The sequence below is a fragment of the Balaenoptera borealis genome (genome assembly GCF_965194805.1).
Source record: "Balaenoptera borealis genome assembly, chromosome: 7".
Classification (NCBI taxonomy): Eukaryota; Metazoa; Chordata; class Mammalia; order Artiodactyla; family Balaenopteridae; genus Balaenoptera; species Balaenoptera borealis.
In genome coordinates this window covers 105,065,530-105,084,273 of record NC_138864.1, presented here as the reverse complement: position 1 = coordinate 105,084,273, position 18,744 = coordinate 105,065,530, and the positions used below count along the sequence as shown (strand labels likewise).

The 18,744-nt window shown below is 39.1% G+C and overlaps 1 protein-coding gene across 2 annotated transcripts in view; it reads left to right on the top strand.

Moving 5' to 3' along the window:
- Positions 1 to 18,744, top strand: part of LOC309632456 (metabotropic glutamate receptor 8) — a 646,966-nt gene that overhangs the window by 336,533 nt on the left and 291,689 nt on the right. For both annotated transcript variants that reach the window (XM_082400086.1, XM_082400087.1), the window contains exons 3-5: positions 8,328 to 8,463; positions 8,928 to 9,082; positions 10,186 to 10,323. In XM_082400086.1, the coding sequence (XP_082256212.1) occupies positions 8,328 to 8,463; positions 8,928 to 9,082; positions 10,186 to 10,323 (429 nt within the window). The remainder of the gene's footprint in view (positions 1 to 8,327; positions 8,464 to 8,927; positions 9,083 to 10,185; positions 10,324 to 18,744) is intronic.

Genomic DNA, 18,744 nt, shown 5'->3' with positions numbered 1-18,744 from the left:
ATACTATTGAGAGTGTCCTATTTGCAGAAGGTATTTGGAAATGACTTTATGTTACATACATATATGACATAGATGCAGAGATGCTTTGCCTTTTTCTGAATGATGGTATTTTTAATACATGGATATGCTTATTATCTCTTTATTAGATCATTCTACTACATCATGAAATAAGAATTTCTTGTTTATTCACTTATTTATCACACATCCAATGAATGCCCACAGGTATCAGGCTTCACAAGACCCTAGGGATTTACTGAGATGTGAGCTCTGTGACGTCAGAGACCTTCTCTATATTATTCACTGCTGTATACTCTGTGTCTAAAAAGTATCTGACCTGTAACAGTGCTCAATAAATATTTGTTGAATGATTGAAGAAGGGCGGATGCCACGATTGTCTGCTCTCCCTCTCACTCATTTAATAGGCATGATTCTGTAATGAATTCCTCATCTGTAACTGAATTACTAATTTCTCATCTGTAACTGTAATGAGCTTAATCCAAAGTCCAGTACTGTTTTTTTCCTAATCCAGAAGGGTAAGAAATTTAACCAGTGCTCACTTTGATTCTAGTGGTCATTGGCATGATGGTTTTTCCAAGCAATGGGCTAGAAAATATGAAATTTCTCTTTTCTTAGAGAGTTTATTCATATTGAGCATTTGAGCATTTACAGGGAGTTAGTTTTATCTTTCAAAACCTTCCTGTCATACTTTTGGCCCCAGTGTCTGGGAATCCACTTTGAAATAGCAAAAAAAAAAAAAAAAAAACAGACAAAACAAAATAAAAATCCCAAAACACTCCAAAAATAGTACACAGAAAATAATTCACATAAATACAAATGCACACAACACAGTAGTAAAATTTATTTAAACCTCATCAAGTGCTCCTTCTCCAAATGTTCCTAACTCCACATTTGCTGTTTCGACCCTAAAGAGAATGGATTTTTTGCCCAGCTCCAAAAATACTTCTGGTGTGGATGGTCTGCCCTCTAGTCTCTTCTCTCTCTACTCTTGTTCTTTTCCCTCTTCTTTTTCTTCCCCCAAGTCATGTCATTTCCCTTCTCACCCTCTCCCCACCCCCCTTCTTCTTCTTCTTCTTCTTCCTCATCCTTTCTTTTCCTGAATTTTTCCCATCTACTGTACCCAGGTCTCCTTAGCCATTTCCAGTTTTCAGGAGGGGGAAGAGGCAACACATTAGACGTTTAGTTCTAGTGGTGATGGGCACAAGTTTCCCTTCTAACGTAGAACCTTTTGTACTTAGCATCCCCGTTGACTGGACTTGCTAGTAAGAGTTGTTATTCTCTGTACATTTGGGGAATGAAATTTGAGGAGTCTAGAATTAATGTTATAGGTAAGTATTGCTTCATGGAAGTGAGTTACTGTTTCTGTTTGGGGTGTGTCAATTTTTATTTTAAGCAATTTACAATGAACGTGTTTTCTGAGAAAACAAATTAATCTGTTGAGTGATTATTTAATCTTTTCACAGTAACCCATTTGGAAGATACTAGCATTCTCTCAATCTTTAGACTGAGGGACAGAGGCACAGAGAAGTCACACAACTTACCCAGCATCACAGCTAGTCAGAGAAGGGCCAGGATTTGGAGCGAGGAAGTCTAGCCCCAGAGACAACATTCATAACCCTCATACCACTCTGTGCCTCTGAGTGGATCTGTGATGAAATGAGGCCATGTTAGAAAGCCTAGTATGTAGGAAACTGACCCTGCGAACCTGTCCCAGCCCAATCTGCCTTCCAAGCACGAGCATCTCTGAGTCACACGGAGACTGGCAGGAAAGGGGCTCTCTGAGCCAGTCCTCTCCCTACTGGATTGTCCCTATTGCCACTCTTAGGGGACAAAGAGGGGAGTAGCAAGGCGCTCATGCCCCTTCTGTACCAGGACTTTCATTCCCTCATTTCATTGCTTTTCAGATTTTTTAAGGGTGACTTGGCATTTGATAGAGGAAAAAGCATAACAGGTTTGGTGGTGGGGGGGGGGGGAATGAGCACAGATTTGAGTGCAGTTTTGCTCTTTTAATGCATGTTGTTCAAGATAACACTTTTTCTTCACTGCGATGTGTGAGGTAAATCTTCTCTTTCGCAAAGTGCACTTGAAGCTGACAAAGAGGCAAACTTTCATCACACTGTATAGTTTGCTGCTAAATCCCAGTTGTACCCCACATAAGGAGGTGAAAATACTGTTACAAAAGGCGTGATTACACTTGTTCAAACCTTAGAACAAATTTTACTGAACTATCACTAAAGGACCAATTACATTAGGGCCAAATTGTTATTTTACTTATGTCTCCAGAGAGGTGGAAAGAAATGATGTCAAGAGTAATTAGGTTGCTTCCATGTCCTGGCTATTGTAAACAGTGCTGCAATGAACATTGTGGTACATGACTCTTTTTGAATTATGGTTTTCTCAGGGTCTATGCCCAGTAGTGGGATTGCTGGGTCGTATGGTAGTTCTATTTTTAGTCTCTTAAGGAACCTCCATACTGTTCTCCATAGTGGCTGTATCAATTTACATTCCCACCAACAGTGCAAGAGGGTTCCCTTTTCTCCACACCCTCTCCAGCATTTGTTGTAAAGCAATTATGCTCCAATAAAGATGTTAAAAAAAAAAAAAGAGTAAAGCATAGAGTTGTGATATTGTGATGTATAATAAGAAATACGTATATTTAGTCTTTATCCAGTTTTTGGCACAGAGCTCCTAAAATCCTTGGAATTTCCTAAGTGATGAGAGTGAAAAAGTTGTCTTTTGTTATGCTAATGGATGACTTTGGGAAAGCCTGTAGGTAACCTAAGGTTGGGGCTGGTTGTCAGGAAGACCAACCACAGGATTAGAGGGTTAGAACTTTCAGTCTCACCCCCCCAACCTGCAGGGAGGGGAGAGGGGCTGGAAATTGAGTTCAACCACCAGTGGCCATTTCAATCATGCCTATGTAATGAAGCCTCCATCAAAACTGTAAAGGATGGGGTGTGGAGAGCTTCAGGGTTGGTGAACACTTGGAGATTCAGAGAGAGCATGGAAGCTCCGTGCCCTTTCCGCATACCTTGCCCTGTACATCTCTTATTTGGCTGTTCCTGAGTTATATTCTTTTATAATAAACCAGTGATCTAGTAAGTACAATGTTTCTCTGAGTTCTGTGAGCCTCTCTAGCAAATTAATTGAACCCAAGGAGGAGATTTTGGGAACCTCTGATCTATAACCAGTTGGTCAGAAGCACAGGTAACAAGCAGGGCTTGTGACTGACATCTGAAGTGGGGCGGGGGCTGGGCAGACAGTCTTGTAGGACTTGAACCCTTAACCTGTGGAATCTGACAATATCCAGGTAGATAGTATCAGAAATGAGTTGAATTGTAGGGCACCCAGTTTTTGTCAGAGGATTGCCTGGTGACGGTGGGGAAATTCCTCACTCCCTAAGAATTGGAATTGGGATCCCGGCACTTTTAAGAGTTAACATGTTTCTATCGTCTTTAAGAGAGAAACAAAAAAACTGGTTATTTGGTTTTTTTCATTGCTATTATTTGCAAGTGCATTCATAAGAAATAATTTAATAATAGTTGACTTACTATATCACATTCTTATTAGGGTCAATTATAAGCAATCTCTTACGGTTAACCAACAATTTTGACCAATCACTTTTTTACCAATAACCTTAACCATTGATAAAATGGTAACTTTGTTGATTTGTTTATGTATCAAAACCATTCTGTCATGCAGATCTAACAAGTTATATGACCAGAGACTCGATTTGATTTACTTAGAACTTGACAGAAATTGTGAACCAACTTGAGACACCGGTCAGTTGGGCAAGTGATGGAAAAGATGATGGAAAAAGTCTAGTCTTGGAGTCAGATCTGACTTTGAACCTGGGTTCCAACCTCTTGCCAGCTGTTGACACCCCTGTTTCTCAGTTTCCTCATCAGAAATGTGGTGATAATGCCAATCTTAGAGCGCTTTCGCTACGACTAGGGAGGTAAGAGTGAATGAGACTGGGAAGGAGTGATCACGTGTGTTGTAGAGTGAATGTAAAATGTTCCGTTCAACAAATGATCTTTTATTTATCACTAAATAATCAAAAGGAAAACGTTGACACAAATGAGGAAGTCAGACAGAAGATTCTAGAAAACAGCCAATTATAAATTCCTCCGTACAACATTCCTTTCCTAAGTGCTAAGCTTTCAAAATTATTTCTTGCAGAACTGGGGACAGCTGTAGAATAAGAAAGTTAGTGTTCCTTGAATTGTATTCAATCAGTACTCTTCCAGAGTGAGGTATGAAGAAATAGATGCAATAGACACGTGCTTTGATGGAGAGCAGTTCCTCTTCCTCCTCCCACCCCAGGAGTCTAAATCAAGTCAGAGAGTCTCTTTAAAAATTGAAACAACATATAATGAGTATTGAAGGAAAGCACGTCTTTGATAAAGGCTGAATGTTTGACTAAATTTCATTGGTATTTTACCCCAACTCTAACAGTATATAACGACCTCTTCTTCTTATGAAGTCATTGGACTATTTGGCGGTGGGGTGGGGGGGGACTTGTCATTTATTACTGCAGTTGATTTGATCTTCTGCTATTATTTTTTAGCAGTCCATCATTTTACATTCTTATCTGGCTTTTCTTATGTGTACATCTTGTCATTCAGTTATAAGACTTTTGTGGACAGAATGGGAGACAGAATGTCTGTAGCTCCGGAAATGTAGTAGACGATATGTGCTTATGAGTGTGGCTTTTTGACTGATGTGAAGATGGAAATTGTGAATGAGTTTCAAGGCTAAGAAAAAAATCCTAATCTTCTAACTCCAATTACTTGAGAGTAACATACTCTACAATTTAATAAAATATCCATAAGGCACCAAACAGCACAATGCCATGTGGTGCAGGATCTGCATAAGGATTTGCTCAGCTGAAATAAATTAATTGTTCAGTCCCTCTTTCCAGGAAAATACCAATTGACCCGGCTGACAAATAAAAAGTGAGGTAAAGAAATAAAAACATATGAATAGACTATGTAAAATTCCAACCCAACTCAGCTTTTTACAAACAAAAATGTTCACTAGATCTGTAGTAAATGAATACATCAATGAATTCAGACTAAACCATATGTCTGGATTGCCTGTTTGCCTCATCTGAAATAGTCATAATAAAAATTTTCTGGCCTTCATTTCTTCTGGCTATGGAGTCAGGATTAATCTCAGAATGATATTTCGGATATGGCATGTCTTTAATAGGATCCTTAAGTAATCAGAGCAATTTTCTTAAAAGAGCAGTCATATTTTGAAACAGCTGTTGTTCCCCAGAGAGTGTTACAGTTTGGGTCTTGCATTTCTATGGTTACCTAATGCTTCCACTCACCACAGTTTTTTGTTTGTTTGTCTGATTTTTAAACACATTATGCATAGTCTTCAACTTAAGACTTTGTCCCCAAAGTTTTCTCCTCAAACTATGTAATCACTTTTGTCCAGTCTCTTTCACTAGCTCCCTTCCCCAAGCTGGTGGGTTTTCAGAGAGCTCTGTCACTCACCTTTTCCTGTTGTTGATTTCAATATTCTCTTTGAGTGATCTCTTCATTCCCAACACTTCAACTTCTTACTGTATCTGCATAAGGCAACATTGTGATTACAACTCCCTTCTCTCTCCTTAGCTCCAGATTCACTTTTTTTCAGTTTGATGTTCCATGGGTACTCTGAAAACAACTCATCCTAAATCAAAATCATTCTTTCCTCCTCTCCAAACCTGTTCACCCTCCTGTGTTTCCTACTTGTTTAATGGTGTCATCACACAAACTGATCACCAAGGCCAAAACCTTAGAGTCATGCTTAATGGTTTCCCCCTACCTCACTACTTAGATCCAATCAGTACAACCTAAATATATACAGTTTTTATTTGTCAGTCATGTCTCAATAAAGGTGGGAAAAATATTACAAAGCCCTACTGATTCTAACTCCAGTTCTCACAGGTCCACCTGCCCCTCCTCAGTACCAGCAGCATTACCCTAGTCATCATTTCCCATTGCCTGTTCTGATAACCTCCTAACTGGATTCATGGCCTCCTGTTCTTTTCACTCCAGGTTGCCCTCTTACATCATTCAATGGTCCTCATTCATTTTTCTTCCATGAAATGCAGCAGTCATAGACAAGACATAACCCTATGGGCTACTAAATGTCAGGCACTTTAATTACACATAATCTTCTGCAGGCCCTGCATGCCATGCATGATTTGGCCCCCAAATTACCTCTCATTTTTGTCTCACACTTCTCTCCCCTTCACTCATTAACTCCACTGGCTCTTTCCTGCACTTTCCCATGTGATGCTCTCCCATTCTCTCTTCCTTCTGACCTTAACCAAGTGATACCAACTTTAGGGACACTTTTCCCAAACATTCCTCAATCTAAATTAAATGTCCTTGCTCTTCCTCATAGGACTTGCCATAACTTATACTTATATACTTATTTTGTGGGTTTGTTTTGCATTCAGCCTGTTTTACCCATAACATCTCTAAACCTGTGAAGGCAAGGGCCATGTCTATTTTATTCACCACTGTAAATCCATATGCCCCACACGGTATCTGGCAGATAGTGGGCACACCATAAATATTTGCTGAAGGAATGAATCAATCATCACAACTATTCATGGCATATCAGTAGACTAACTAACTACAGGCTCTGTCTGTGGATTATGGGCAATTCCCACCCCTGAAGAGCATAGTGTAGGGTTAGTGAGGGTATTGCTATTGCAGGGATAACTTTAGCAGTGCTCTAACTTATACAAAAAATAACCTTCAGTACTCTAGCACTGTCAATCATACAGTATTGTCACGTATGTTAAATCTGATCACAACACACTGGACACCCATTGTCTGGCTACCACATGGTTCTTCTTTGTTTGGCTACCTGAGGTTTCTTCCTAAAGCATACAGCTCAACATGTAATTCTCCTGCTCGTGAACTTTCAGTGGGTTCCCATCCTTTTCAAGATAAAATCTAAATTATTTGGCATGTCTGACAAAGTCATTGTCAAGCTGGACCTGTCCATTCTTTCCAACCTCAGCCCCAGCCAGTCTCGACCATAGGTCACGATCAAGCAAGGTTCTTTCATACCTTGGCTTCTACCAGAAATATCCTATTTTTGTCCCTATGTTTATGTATATTTGCCCTTTAAAATCCAGCTCTCTCAAGCACTTGAATTACTCCTTCCTCTGTGCTCCCAAAGTGTGGTATACTCTCTTCATTCTAAAATTTATTACATGTTCCATGATAATTTATTGGAATGCCCCTCTCCCAGACTAGCTGGTAACTGCTGGATTAGACTACGCATTCCCAGTGTCCAGCCCAATGCATAGCATATAATGGCATCCAATAATGTTTGGTGACTGAATGCATTGTCAACTGTTTAGAAGAAAAAATGCCTTTGCCTACTGAAGCAATGCTATAAATAAATAATGATTTTCTTGTCAAGCGACTCAAAAAGCCTGCTTAAACCATAATGCTATTGAAACATCTTGCTAATATTGCTTTTTCTCCTAGTATTAGAATATGTTATAACTGTTATAACTGTACCACTGCAACCAAGGAAACCTCCTTCTTCTCCTCCTAGCCCAGCCCATCGGCAGGGGGCAGAGATCTTTTCTAAACTTTTCTTTTTGGCTTCTTGTTGCTTTAAAAGGAGAGGCCAAAAGAAGAGTTCTTTTCTTTTTCCATGTGAGTGGGATGGGATTTCTGCCATTTTGATTTTCATGGTGGAGACATACGTCAACTGAGGGTTTGTGTCTTTGAAACTTGGCTAGTGTCTCAGTCTTGAAGACCACTTGTCTCATAACATATTATGGTGCTGCATAAGAATCTTGCTGCAATACTATGAGCTAAAAAAAGGAAATTAACCTTAAAGGAAGTCTACTAATAAATAAAATTAGCAAAAGGAATGTCCTTCCTCACAGGTGGTCTCACCTATAAGACATACTCATACCTTTTATTAATCCAGACACTTATCCTTGGACTTAGGTTAAATGAATTAAAAGAGCCTTCTTTCCACTCTTTCTCTCTTGTCCCACATTTTGTACACTTTGGTTTTTTTAAAGACATCCACAAAAATAACGTTTAAACTTGGAAAAAAACTCTGATGTATGATTAAGTTATTGATGTCATTTATTTGATACATATAATGCAAAAAAGTGATTGCTTTTAATAGGTGAGAATGACAGATATTTTGAGAAACAATATCCTTTACTGAGTCATGTGTTTTTATAAAGTAACTAACCTCATTAAGTGTGTTAAGTAAATGTCTTTTCCTAATCACTTTCTCTGTTTCTTTCTTTTTTTTTTAAATAGGTGGTGTTTGCATTGCTCAATCACAGAAAATCCCACGTGAACCAAGACCTGGAGAATTTGAAAAAATAATCAAGCGTCTGCTAGAAACACCTAATGCTCGGGCAGTGATTATGTTTGCTAATGAAGATGACATCAGGTGCTGATTGCTTTTCTTCCTCATGCAGGATCCGATTTTCAGCCCACATCCTTTTTCTAACATATTTCATGTTCAATGTAAAATCTTGTGAGATTTCATAGGAATTGCAACATTCTCATGCAATTACAGACTGCCTTCTGCTACATAGAGACAACAGCCTTCTAGTTTCTCAGTCCAATCTGTTTATCAAGTAAAACCTGGGGACTGAAAGAAATGAAACAAATAACAATGATAAACAAAATGATGTGAGTGAGGTTAAGGATAAGGCTAATTATCAGGTGCTGGAGTTAAAGTCTCCAATATATTCCCTTTAGGAGATGATAAGACTCAGGCAGTTAGAATGATTGGTTGTTTAATGGTGACCTACTGAGTGTTTATGACTTGATATAGCTGGTCTTGTAACATTCACAAGTGTAGAGTTTCTTGGTAAATGTGGTATGTTTTATTTCTTTTTATTCCAATAGGAGGATATTGGAAGCAGCGAAAAAATTAAACCAAAGTGGGCATTTTCTCTGGATTGGCTCAGATAGTTGGGGATCCAAAATAGCACCTGTTTATCAGCAGGAGGAGATTGCAGAAGGGGCTGTGACAATTTTGCCCAAAAGAGCGTCAATTGATGGTAAGGATGCACTGTAGAGAATTTGCTTCATTCCAACTGAATCTAAACTCAAAAGCAAAATCAGGGTATCAGCATTCGATGAAATGAATCCATTATTAATGACTCGATAGAATTTTTAGGGCTGATGGCAGAATGGTCAAGACAGTAACTATTTAACTCAACATATTGTATATATATATATATATATATATATATATATATATATATTTTTTTTTATTAGAAAAGAGTACCCACTAGATATTTTTTTAGGGGGCACTATTGTTGGTCTTGGATATCTCCATGATGTTAGTAGTTGCCCTCTAAGTTTGCATATTTCCATGGGTGTATACAATGGTTATAGCATTGTTGGAAGGAGAGTGCTTGCTTTATAGCAAATGAAGACATGATGCTGGCCTGGCTCTATGGGTAAATAAATGCAACAGCAAAGATGTGGAGCAACTCTGAAAGGCACTCTGTCTCCCAAATATCTTTTCCAATGATCTCGACAGTGATTGAAATTCCTACCTTTGCCATTATCCTTGGTAGTAAGGCATTATTTCCAGGTGGTCTCCCTTCAGTGAGGTGGTTACCTGAGCAGAATGACACTAGCCCATTACCCATGACTGCAGAAGATTACATTAGTAGTGATTACTTTATTGAATTAGCTGAAAATGGAACATGCAGGACAGATAAACCTTGAGGCAAGTAGAAGCACGGAAGCTTGGAACACTGACTCGTGCTAGGGGAGAGGGAGGAGAATGAGAAAAGTCTGAGTTGGTTTTGAATATTCAGCATGAGGTCACTGCTTGCTGCCACTGGGAGACATAGAGGAGAGAGAGAGGTGGTGTGGATGGAACCCAACAGGCTTACCTGCTGTGTGCGTCCCTAGAGTCAGGTGCCTGAATGGTGAATGATGGGAGTGGAGATATTGTCCACTGATCCCCATTGACTCTTGTCACAAGGGAAGCCTTATTGCTGGGTTATTGGCTGCCCTCCCCCATTTGTTATATATATTTTTTCATGCAATGATCACAACATAATATAATATCTATTCAAAAGCTCTGACGGTATTTGGTTTTGATTTTGGACGAATATTAAAATCATACCTTTCTTCTTTAAAATAGGGTTTGATCGATACTTTAGAAGCCGAACTCTTGCCAATAATCGAAGAAATGTATGGTTTGCGGAATTCTGGGAGGAGAATTTTGGATGCAAGTTAGGATCACACGGAAAAAGGAACAGTCACGTAAAGAAATGCACAGGTAACCACTTAAATGTTTTCCTTGGTGCATTCGTTTTATCATTACCTGAGAAATGAAGTTTTTCTATGTGGATAATGATGACGGTATCTTCTACTTCCTCACGTCTCTTGTTATAGTTTCTCAGCGGGGCTGAGCTTACATTGATCATTCAGCAGACTTAGGTGTGCTCATTGGTTCTTACAGTCAACGGACAAGTATTTACTGAACATGTGCCATGTGTCCAACACTGGGATATTTTAATTCTATTTAAAAAAACATCTGTTGAGTGCCTACTTTAGGCAAAGTACTTTATTAGGTTTGGTGGGATACTGACAAATAAGCAAGACATGAGTTTGCTCGCCAGGAGCTCAAAATGTAGTGAGGATGACAGATCATAACAAATTGCTCTAAGATAGTGTTTTTCAACTGTTTCAATCCATGTCCCCCATATCTTGCACAGCTCTATCAGCTATGATTTTTTTTGATGCTCTACTTTCTATATCTTGTGCTGAAAAATAATAGTGATATTAAATGTGCATTTTTTGAGTGTTAGAATGAAACTTTTTATTTGCAGAAACATGATTGTGTACGTAGAAATATCTATGGAATTTTAAAAGTGACTTAGAACTAAGTAGTACACTTAGCGAGATCAATTCAAGATACAAGGTCAATATAAACAACATTTTTAATCCATTTATATATATATAAATATATATATTAGAAACTAACACATAGAAAATGAAATATGTACAGCATGATTAAAAAGAACATAAAAAGTTAGGGGTAATTTTAACAAAGATGCATAAATCTTCTACACTAAAATCTTCACACTGAATGAGCATCTTATAACCAGACACTCCTCCCTTGCTTACCCCCTGGCCCCGACATTTTGATATGACCTCCTTGCCCTCGATTCACTTCCTTTGGAAATAGCTGTTCAAATAAGAGATGTAATCTGATAAGTGCTAGAGCAGCCATATAAATGGAGCGAGGATGGGGATGTGAAAATAGGGGCCACCCTGTGGAGGGATGTGACTTCCAGGAGCTGGGGTAAGTGAAGTGAGACAAAGTTCATGCTCACAGGGCTTACATCTGAGTGTGAAAAGACAGACACTAAATAAGTAAACGTATAAAGGAACAGAGACTTCCAGATGCCTCGGAGAAATACAACAGAGTAAATGTGAAAAGAGTGACCAGGTGGTCTCGGGAGGGATGGTGGCAATTACTGTAGATCGTTTGGTCAGGATGCTTTGCCAAGGAGGTGACATTTGAGACCAGACCTGAATGACCAGTGTCGTCAGCCATGTGAAGATATGAGGGCAGCCCATTCTAGGATCCAGGGCAAGCCTCTTTGATTCAAGGTACAGATACTAAAAGGTCAGGGAGGCCAGAGTGAGTGAGAGTGAAGATAGGGAGTGAGAGGGAAAGTGAGGGCAGAAGAGGATAAAGAGACAGGCCACCTCATGCAGGCCTTCCTAAAAGCTCCAGACCTGAGGAGTTGGGGTTTTATCCTACCTGTAGTGTAGAATTACATGAGGCTTTTCATTTAAGGCACTGCTCAGATACCTGTTTCAAAAAGATTCCTCTGGCAGAAAGGTAGGGAAGGTTGGAGATCAGGGGAGAGAAAGGAGAAAGGTCAGTCAGGGCCCATCCAGTAGCCCCTGTAATGGGCAGTCACAGCTTAAATGAGACGTGCTAGTTAAGGGTGGAACACAGAGTGCAGAGATCGTAGTAGGTAGTATTTACAGTACATAGTGAGTGATTAACGCAGGGGGGATGATGGTAAGTGATGGAGGTTCTGAATGTTAAATCTTTGACAGCTAGGTCTAGGAGAATTACTTAACAGAAAGGACAGCACGGATGGTAGATGTGGAGGGACGATCTTGAATTTGGTTCTAAGCTCGCCTCATGGAACTCCCCAGCAGGTGGCAGCATAAGGTCTGGCACCCCACATTGTGTGCCGCACTAAAAATACAGATTAGGGAGTGGCATGTGGAGACCTGGAAGTTAAAGACGCGGACAGAGAGGCAGTTGCCGAAGGAAATTGAGCAGATACGATGGATGACAACTTGAGCCTCTAGGGGAGGAGCCAGAAGAGGAAATGAGCATGGCTGTTGGGGAAGGAGATGAACTGGGAGTCAGGAGAGAAGATGGGGTGCACTCAGGTGGAGACTCAGATTGCGAGGGCTGGAGATAGAGCGGGCATAGAAGAAGTAGAGGAAAGAATGCTTTTCAAAGAAGTTTGACAGAGAAAGAAAGTAGATACGGTGGGGGAGCTTGAGAAAGAAGCAGGGTTGCAGAAGTTTCTTTAGGAGAGGGCACATTTAAGCATGTTTTCAGATAAACGTAGCAGTCAGAAGAATTATCAAGAGAAAGAGAAGTTAAATGTGGAGTAGGATCTTGACAGAAACTTTAGGGAGAGGCTTAAGAGGGAGGTATTACCTTTAAATCATGTGATTTAGTTGGGAAAAAGAGATACACGTACATAAGCAGAGGGCAAAACAATCCTATGATTAAGTGTTAAATTTGGACATAGATATTGAGGAAGTTCAGAAAATGTATGACTGTAAGTTCAAGTAAAATTCAAAGCTTCATGGAAGACGCGAGTGTTTGATAACAAGAAAGATTGGAGAAAGCATCCGAAATGAGGGAAAGGATGGGTCAGCAGAGAGTGGCATGGAGGTATGTGAAGAACAGTGCAGAGGTTCAGCTTATTGGAGAGGAGTTTTGCATGTCAATGAATAATGGGATATAAAGAGCAGCCAGTTTATAGAAAGGTTTGAAAGGAGAAGTTATACAAAAAGTACCTGATGTGTTTCTCATTCAGGTATATTTTACAAGGTGCTTAGTTTTGTTTTGTTTTGTTTTTAATTTAATTAATTAATTAATTAATTAACTACTTTTGGCTGTGTTGGGTCTTCGTTGCTGCGTGCGGGCTTTCTCTACTTGTGGCGAGCGGGAGCTACTCGTCGTTGCGGTGCATGGGCTTCTCATTGCGGTGGCTTCTCTTGTTGCAGAGCACGGGCTCTAGGCACAGGGGCTTCAGTAGCTATGGCACGTGGGCTCAGTAGTTGTGGCTCGGGGGCTCTAGAGCTCAGGCTCAGTAGTTGTGGCACACGGGCTTAGTTGCTCCACGGCATGTGGGATCTTCCTGGGTCAGGGCTCGAACCCGTGACCCCTGCATTGGCAGGCAGATTCTTAACCACTGCGCCACCAGGGAAGCCCCAAGGTGCTTAGTTTTGAATTCTGAATGTTACTGTTTGATCATCCACATGTTTAGATCATATTAAAGAAAATTTACCAGTTAGTGAAATGAATGAATTCCGTTCTTTATATATATTTATATATATGATATATATGTACATATATACTATATATATGTTAAAATTAGCAATTAATCACATAACTCTTTAACATACTGTTTTCAGAATCATCAGTTTCTCTAAACTCATATTTTCCAAAAAATTTTGATGTCTACAGATGTTCTTTTAGCATCTGTTGATGGTGTATAAGGAATACTTATTTCAGGCATACTGAACTGGGTTGCTGTATAATCCAGACTTGGTGGCATGTCTGCTTCATATTCCTTTGATTTATTTGGGTGTTGCTAAAATTGTAACAATCTACCCAATTAGAACTATTTCTAGTGCAATGAAAATGGTGTTTACTCCAAGTGCTAGGGCAAATGCACCCTTATGGAATGGGGTCACTAAACAGATTTTCATGCAAATTCCATTGTGAGTGATACTAAAATAAATTGTCCCTGGGTAGAAAATAAATAAAGAATGCAATATTCTAACTTATTTTTTTGGAAAACAGTAACACATGAATGTTTCCAGATGGTGAGAGAAGATATTTGTACCCCAAATTGCCATCAACACCCAGTTTTTATCTCTATTTTTGGGAAGCAAAGAAGATGGTCAGCACGTTAGTGGTCAAAGAGGAAATGTACATAATGTATGTAAGAGGAAAAACCTACAGGATATTCATGAGTAGAGGTGTCCAGGGTTTGAACATTATTTATATTCCCAATTTGCCCAATTCCACGTAATTCAGAAGTGAATGTATACAGTTGTGCGTGTTTCAAAATCTAGCCTTACAAGGTTTACATCTTAACCATTCACAATGAGTCCAAAAGTTAGAGAACTCTGAAAGTGGGATATCCACAGGTCCTTTTTGCGGCATTTAGAGCATCCTTTGTGGGTTATGTTTTGAGTAAAATTTTACATTAGGCGATGGTAATCTGTAAACGTAATTGCATCCGTTGGGGGCAATACTGGCAATGTATTTACATGGATAAGAGAGTGCTTCCCAGCAGGCTAGAACTTCTGTCTTATCAATTTTCGGGAGATAGAATGTCTTCAAGCAGTGAGGAGCATCCCCTTCCTAAAATTAACTTGGTACAGTTTTTCTGAGACGATTTCCCCCCTAGAATCTCAGGAAAGCTTTCAAAAAGATGTGATATTACTGTTAACTTTGATATGCTGGCCGAATTCCAAAGTGAAGTAATTCCTGCCATCCACTTAGCTATTTATGTAGTTATTATTGCTTCTGAGAGCTGCTGAGTTCTGAAAGCTACTACTACTTAATCCTACTTAAAATTCCCTTTGTCTTTCTCAAGAAGGAAGAAAGATTTTTTTACACTTGTTATCATTGTTGATGGGTGTTATTTTATAGACATTTCTCTGACCTCTTCTTCTCTCTTTTCCTCCCTCCCTGTCTTCTCCCAGACTTAATGCCTTTCTGCTCCTCTCGACCCAGACCCCCACACCCTCCCTTGAAGACTGTGGGTCTAACTCTGCTCTCTTTGTTTTGGCGCATTTTTTTTCACCCACCTATTCTCCCACTCACACCTCTGCCCGAACTCCTCTTCCGCAGCTCCCCTTCAACATCTCGTTTTTTCTTTTTCCTGCTTTTCCTCTGATCAGTCCCTTACCTGACATTGTTTTGTCCAGCAAGATCCTCACTGACAGTGGAGAGTTTTTCTTTGGAGGTCTCACTTGAATTTTGTAATGGCCATCATTCTGATTTCTTGTCTTTCCTAGTGAGGCCTGATAGTGAATATTGCAGGGAAACTTGAGCACGTGCAGAGCAACTGCTAATCAAAGGCAGTCTCTCTCTTGGGTCACACTGTGTCCTGGCCTTCATTTCTCCATCATGAATTGTAAATAGCTCTGCCCTTACCAAAACAACATTCTCTGACCAACCCTCAAAATCCGGTCGGTATAGCATCTTAAAACATTTTGCCTCATTCAACAATTTGTTCATTCATTCATTCATTCTTCATTCGCTTATTTATTCATTTTGGATAGCCAGCCTTGTGCCAGAGATTGCTAGAGACACAGACAAAGAACAGATCACCTTTGCCTTCAAGTTGCTCACACAGACATATACACCATCTTAATGAATTTGAAGTGCTTTCCTTGTCTCGTGGGTTTGAATTCTCAGCCAAGAGGTTGGGGCACTCTTGCTTAGCTTGTGTACAGCTGACACTCAGACGCTAAATGGTGGTGAGCATATGCTACTTGAAATGGCCTATTGATTCTTATTTATGACGATAGAAATAGTGGTAATGGAAAAAAGCAGTGCACAAATATGTTTCTTCCCACAAACAAGAAATTCTGTCAGTGAACCAAATAGCAGACTCAATAATTAGCTTCTAAAAGGCCTGTCAGTTTACTTTCTGGTGCCAGAGTAACTATGTCACTTTTCAGGTGTGACTCTCCCTCAACCTTTCCCTGTTTTGGGTGCCTGTGAAATGTGGAAGCTCTCACCCATTCACTCAGATTCATGGAGTCCATATGAGTGAATTGGGGGATGGATCGCACAATTGGAAATGGTGATTCAGAATGAAAGGAAACTAAGACAACTTTCCCTGCATGAAAATGTGTTCTGTCATACCCATTTGCTCCTCGCATAGAGAAAAAGTCTGTTGGGGACAATATCTTTACATTTGCACCACGAAGTGGCCATCTAGATCATATGTTCCTGTTCTTAACTTATTTAGGCCACTTCTGAGACTTCATACTGAATTTCAATAGGTGCATTTGAGATGACAAATGGGCATTGATTTCAGACATACTGGATTTCAGAATTTTAGAGCTGGGACATAAAATCAAGATCATTCTTTCATTTTGTAGATGAAGAAACTGGAACCCAGAGAAGTTTAGTAGATGGCTGAAAAATCACACAGTGTTAGAGCTGCAGCTTGAATCCTTGTCTGTTTTATTTGAACTTATACTTGAATTTTATATCCTTGATTTATATTATTATTTACTTATTTTAGAGTTTTTAACCACATAGTTGAAAAGTGGTTTTTTTTTCTCTTTATGATACTTTATGTATGACAGCAATGCATTATGAAATTTAAAACCACCAACTATTAAGTGAAACAAAAATTGCACATTGGTTGTTATCTAATCCTATAGAAAAGAGTCTAACATTTTAATATACTTCATATTGATTTTCAGTGTGTATGTAGTATTTGTGAGTGGGTCTTGAACAGAATAAAGCTCTTCATCCAGTTCCCTGGCCCCCCCCATTTCTAAGGGTAGACCTAGGACTATATTAAAAAGAAATGGAGAAACTATCAACCATAAGCTTCTATAACTCTTAAGTCCAGTGGCATTGAATTGTAGAAATTCACTTTGCTGAATTACAGTTAGTTTGCTCATTTATTCATTCCCTTATAGGTACCTCCCCCCACCATGTATTTTAAAGCAGTGCAGGAAGCACTGTAATGTATAATAGCACTTCTAGAAGTTTAGTGAGCACATAAATCACCTGCGAACCTGGTTAAAATGCAGATTTTGATTTCATAGTCTGGGGTGAGGTAGTCTGCATTTCTGACCAGTCCCAGGTCATGCGAAGTCCATGGGCCCTGGGACACAACTGAGTAACAGGTGTGCATTAGAGTTAGTTTATAGAGATAACAAAAGTACCTGACATTAAATTAGCATAATAGATACACAACTGTGCTAAAGATTACTGATAAACTCAAGATGTCTTAAAGAAGATCATCTAAATGACTTTAAAATTTCAAATACAAAAATTTACAATCACTAGCCTATGTTATGTATACTATCTTCAATAAGTATTTAATTAGTAAAGTATAAAGATATTGTAATGTGTGTGTGTGTGTGTGTGTGTGTGTGTGTGTGTGTATTTGTCTCCTCATTAGGAAATTTGAAAGTGGGAAGCTTAATTACTAAACTTAAAGAAACGTACACAGTTACACCTGTATCTCTAAAATCTGCAAAGTAGATAGCAAAGCTTGCCATATCAGGATCCAAAAATATTCTGAAAACTTAAAAAAACTGCACTGTCAGTCATAAACACACATAGAGTAAAGGAGTTGGAAATGTCCATAGAGATCATTTTGCTCAATTCTTTCATTTCTCAGTAAAGGAAATTGAGGCCCATCTGGCCTAAGTGAGTTGTCTAAAGCCCCATAGCTACCTGAAGGTGATGGTAGGGCTGAAATCTGACTCGACACTTGATTCTTTTCTTAATCCTTTCCTGCTCTGAAAGCCTTTCCCAGCCTTGCCCAGAGATGGCCAATAGCCCTCTTGCTCTTTCCACTATTTTTCCCTGGCATAGCGGTCTGAGTGTTTTCATACATATACATACTTAGCCCATCTAGGGTTAAGTATTCCCTCTGTGTGAAGCTCCCTGACTTCTAAGGGGGTCAGATTGATGCTCTTGGTCTGAGAAGTACTAATACTGCTGGAAGTGTGGAAGTGTAAGGAAGTGCCCTTGAAGAGTGAACTTTAAGTGTACATAAACTCTTACATTTTTCAGACAGTAACTTAAAACAGAAGAACATCCATTCTATAGAATCAAAATGAATTTACGAGTCTAGAAATCTATGCAAAATATACAATGGACTCTGGCATTAGCATGATTGATTAGGGAGTCACACGTCTCTCTGGAGAACATGATAAACATGATCTCTGGAATATTATGCTAAAGGACTTAGAAATGGACGAGGGAATAAAAGCAAATAAGTGACAGCTAAGCATTTTTAAGAACCAATTATTTGAAAACCCATAATAAAGCTTGAGCCAGTGAGGATGAGAGAGGGATTAGAAAAGTATAGAAACATTAGAAAAAATTATCTTTCCCTCAATGCTTATTGAACTTCAACGGAAGGAACCAGTTCATTAAAATAAAGCAAAACAAAGAAAGAATATACAGATGGCTCAATATTAAGAAAATTTGATGTTCTTCCTCTCCCTCAGAAAACATACAAGACAGATAAATATAGGGTCCAACTATTTACATTACAAAAGGAATATTTATTTTCTAAGAAATTTTATCTTGGGATTCCTTTAAACCCATGAGATTTGAGGGAATTCTATGGCTACCACCATGACTTGATGAAATAAAAGAGACTTACACAAATTCTGATGAACACATCCAAACAAAAAGAGCTACATATTC